Source organism: the organism of the source record quoted next, unplaced genomic scaffold (assembly GCF_019419815.1).
Source record: "Pyrus x bretschneideri cultivar Hongxiangsu unplaced genomic scaffold, Pyrus_bretschneideri_v1 Contig35, whole genome shotgun sequence".
Classification (NCBI taxonomy): Eukaryota; Viridiplantae; Streptophyta; class Magnoliopsida; order Rosales; family Rosaceae; genus Pyrus; species Pyrus x bretschneideri.
Genome location: NW_025999668.1, coordinates 1632359 through 1636690, shown reverse-complemented (window position 1 = coordinate 1636690; position 4332 = coordinate 1632359). Strand labels below are relative to the sequence as shown.

The 4332-nt window shown below is 37.3% G+C and overlaps 1 protein-coding gene across 5 annotated transcripts; it reads right to left on the bottom strand.

Moving 5' to 3' along the window:
- Positions 1-852: 852 nt before the first annotated feature.
- Positions 853-3842, bottom strand: LOC103936890 (transcription termination factor MTEF18, mitochondrial). 5 transcript variants are annotated; one of them, XM_048591834.1, is made up of 3 exons: positions 2025-3842; positions 1758-1854; positions 853-1662 (listed from the first exon to the last, which is right to left on the bottom strand). In XM_048591834.1, exon 1 carries the CDS (start codon positions 3765-3767, stop codon positions 2055-2057), a length of 1713 nt encoding a protein of 570 aa, XP_048447791.1. In that variant the 5' UTR covers positions 3768-3842; the 3' UTR covers positions 853-1662; positions 1758-1854; positions 2025-2054. The 5 variants fall into 5 exon arrangements, with proteins under 5 accessions (XP_048447791.1, XP_048447792.1, XP_009345048.2 ...); XM_048591835.1 differs by having other exon boundaries at positions 853-1652; XM_009346773.2 differs by having other exon boundaries at positions 1758-3841.
- Between the last annotated feature and the right edge of the window lie 490 nt (positions 3843-4332).

Genomic DNA, 4332 nt, shown 5'->3' with positions numbered 1-4332 from the left:
AAAAACAGTGTACCTTAAATATTTCATTATGCAGTCAAATTGTCCATGTTAATATAAAGAGTTTGCCTTCTAAGTCTTGGGCCCACCTAAGATTTGATAATTTTTAAGAAATGGGATTTTTCGAAGTAATTTTTTTTTTTTTTTAATAAACGATATTACCTACACAAAAGGAAGATGATGTGCTTAACCTTACAATGGATTAGCAATAATATAGTTCAAATTCGTCTTTGACAAAAATCTAACCTACGACCTATCAATTACAAGTAAAGAGTAATACTATTATAACATATTACTAAGTGACTTTTTAATGATTTTTTAAAGCTGCTTGAATGCTATGTTTATTTTATAATTGTTAGATTTATTACTAGATTTATTTCTTACGGTGCTTTTATTGCTAGATTTATTTCATAATTTTAGATTTTTTTTTTCATTCTTAGATGAGATTTTTTTTCCAATCTCATTCATTTATATTTGTACCACCAAATGTTACGTATCATTCAAAAAATTAAAGTTTTTTTTAGACTTTTTGTTATCTCAAAAAGGGTTTTTTTTATTAAACTAAGAATTTTTTTGTGATTTACCACCCACTTTTTGGGATAGGGGCACCAATCTAGTAACTTTATTTGGGGCTACAATTATGTTTAGTGTGACATCAAAAAGAGGTGATAACGGATTTCTCACTTTGCTGATTTATCCTTTGAATGCCATGTGCAGAGCCCTCAAGGTTAAAAGGCCCAAATTTTGTTTTGAAGCACAAGCTTAAAATAAGAGTATGGGTCTCCAATATGCACCCAAATTGTCTTTTACTTTCTTTTATACGACAGGGAGGGGATTCAAATACAGAACCTCGAATGCATGAGTGAACACTCTTGTAGCCACTTTCATATACTCAACTTTGAATATTCAAACTTCACGTTTGTGTGCATTTCTTTACTCAAGTATCCTAAATGCTTCAACATGAATGCCTCGAGAATCATAGTCAAATTCATGAAACATAATTTACCCAAGCACATCAGCCGGATAAATCATAGCCTACTACTCATGTCTGTTTATGCAGGCTTGTGTTCGTATGTTAAACACCTTCCTTGCAGCCTCCTCAGAAACCTTCCAACTTCCTTGTCAATTTTAGACTTGAGATCGACTTAAAGAGCTGTTTGGAACCTCTTTTGACGACGAAAGCAGACCAGTTTCGAGCTTCTGTCAATGGGAACTGCACTTTAAGAAGCAACCACCAGCATTTTAAAGGTACAAAAGACCATTGATTAAGAAGTCATAGGGAGCTTCTTTCTACTTCTGGGATTGGCTTGAACTGCTCCCGCTGAAGGCTGACATCAACAACTGCAGCCCTCTTACTCATGTCTGTTTATGCAGGCTTGTGTTCGTATGTTAAACACCTTCCTTGCAGCCTCCTCAGAAACCTTCCAACTTCCTTGTCAATTTTAGACTAGAGATCGACTTAAAGAGCTGTTTGGAACCTCTTTTGACGATGAAAGCAGACCAGTTTCGAGCTTCTGTCAATGGGAACTGCACTTTAAGAAGCAACCACCAGCATTTTAAAGTTACAAAAGACCATTGATTACGAAGCCATAGGGAGCTTCTTTCTACTTCTGGGATTCGCTTGAACTGCTCCCGCTGAAGGCTGACCTCAACAACTGCAGCCCTCTTAATATTGAATAAACATGTTCAACAAAAAAATAAAAATCATTTACTGAACATCATGGCAATTGTCATATGTGCAAGGTAAAACAAAAACTTACTTTCAATAATGAGTCAGTATCACTTCTCTGGCTCCTCTACGTTAAGATTGTTACTGAAGGATTACGATAGAGAAAAGATCAACCACCAACACAGTGGCTGAGAAGCAGAAACTATTTAAGTCATCGTCACTTGAAAATCTGATGAAAATGAAAAATCTACAAATCTCACACAAAGGGTCAATGACAGAGGGTTAAAATAAACCTTGAGAAATTCCTAATTTTATCATTACGGTGTTGGAATTCCAAATCCACAGGTAAGAATCATACCATACATAATTCATTTGTACAAGATGTAGTCTATGTTATAGATGTCCCCGCACAAGTTTTAAAAGATCTTCTGTATGAGAAACGCTCAAACCAATGCTTTGGAGCAGCTGGGTGAATTCCAAAAGCCCGTGCTACAAATTGCTTTTCACTAGTAGCAATCATGGTGGCAATAGAGTAGCTTTCAGAATGCAAACCCTTCTCTTTAAGCCACACATAAAATCTATATCTGGGCTTGATCCGGTTTTCTAAGTTGAAACACAAAAATGCAGGAAAAATATTGAGGTACTCCAAAGAGGATTTCATTTCCTCACAAAGAAAGTTAACTTTCTCTTCCAAAGATTCTGGATTCTGATTCAGGATCTTTGGTGTCGTGCTTATCATCAGACAAAGACTTGAGAAATCAATGCCCGTAGAAAAAAGGCTATCAAACCGCTTTTGCAACTCACCGCTTCTGCCATGCAAGTGGGCTAAGACCTTTAGGGTCAAGGGGTTCTCTCCAAACCCAATGCTATGCATGAAGTCCAATTTTCTCATTGTATGAATGGGAGTTGTCGTAGATTGAATCCTCTCCAATCCTTCACCAAATTCTCTCGCAATGTCTTCATCAAGATCACTTATTACATAATTTTCTAACAATTGAGGTTCATTCTTAATCTTAACGAAGAACCATTCATGAAGATCCAGAGCCCTTATTACATGTGGTAAATTAGCCATTTTATTTTTTCCCATCACATGAGGGTATTTTTCAATCACAGCCTCTATTTCTTTCACGTTCAATCCGAAAAATTCCAACAATCCCAATGCTGATATATTTGGTGTTTCCAGATCAAAATTTAAAACCTCAGGACTCTGAAGAAGGAACAAACCTACATCTTCCTTCCTAACACCAAATCTACAAAAGTACTTAGATTTCTGGCACAAAACCTCTGCTGGACATGTAAGAAAAACATCTTTCTTCCTCCCCATCAGTTCCCCTATCTTCCCTTTCTCGCAACCCAAATCGCAAAACACCCTAACTTTCTTACAAACATCATACCAAGCATCCACATTTCCTTCAACACAGTACTCCATATCAAACTCCACAAGAACCCTTTTGAAATCATCAAACAATGCCATATCACCACCCGGCTCACCCTCCACCGCCAGCAAATAAGGAAAAGCCAAGCACATTCCCACAACTGAATGATTACTAAACCCACATTCCTTCAACCTACTAAGCCTAGCCTTCAACACCTCGGAACTCTCACTAAAAATGGAAATCTCCTCCTCGTACAACTTCCCTAACATATTCCAAGGAAACCCAAATCTAGAAAGTTCAGTAGCAACATTCAAAAGGGTCCCATCCTCAGAGAAAAAGTACTTGTTGGGAGGTAAAAAGTCACAAACTTGATTGTAATCTATGCCAATGCTTTCAAAGAAAAACTCAAATTCATTGATGGGGTGGTACCTGAGGAGCCTCTTGAAGCGGTTCGAGAATTTCGGGACCGAAAACTCGATCTTTTTTATGAGATTGGTGAGGGAAAAGAGGCAGTTCTTGCTGATGTGCTCGGCGGAGGGGAAGGACAAGGATCTGGTTGCGTGGAGGTAGTCGGTGAGGGCCTGCTGGGCTTGCTTGATGGTTTCCGACTTGTATCTGGTGGGGACATTGGAGAGTTTGGGAAACCTTACGGCGGAGGCGGTTTTCGTGGCGGTGGAGAAGTGGTGGGAAAGGCGGAGGGTGTAGATGCATTTGGGGAGGGACATGGTCAAAATAGGGTTTTCCAGAAAAATACGACCGAGGACTAAGGAGTTGAGTATAAAAACGCCAAACGGCGAAACTGGTAATTTCCATTTCACAAACGGATGGCAAAGTTTCGTTTGGGAATATATTTATCGGCAGTAATCACAAAAATTAATCATATTTGTAACTGCAAATTAATCTTCGAAAATTATCCATAACTATACTCATCGAATAACGAATTCTCATCGGTTTATAATTATATATTCGTTCAATTGACGCATTATAATATAATAGATACTAATTTCGTCATTATAATGTAATAGATACATTAATAATGTTAGTTAATCTTTGATCTGTCTCATAAGCATCATTGAACTCTTATTGGTTTTTGATTTAAAACTTTTGAACTTTCTCACAAAAGTTTAATTAAAAACTTAAATAAGAGTCCTATAACTAGCAAGGCTCTGATACCAAATACACACACACACACTAGTCTTCATCACACGCTCACGCTCATGCAGAAGACATTTTTTGAATAACGGCGTACTACGTGCAACTTACACGTTTTAAATGTATTTATATGCATAA

Excerpts from the sequence above, each read along its gene's own strand:
- LOC103936890 (XM_048591834.1), bottom strand. The coding sequence starts at position 3,767 with ATGTCCCTCCCCAAATGCATCTACACCCTCCGCCTTTCCCACCACTTC.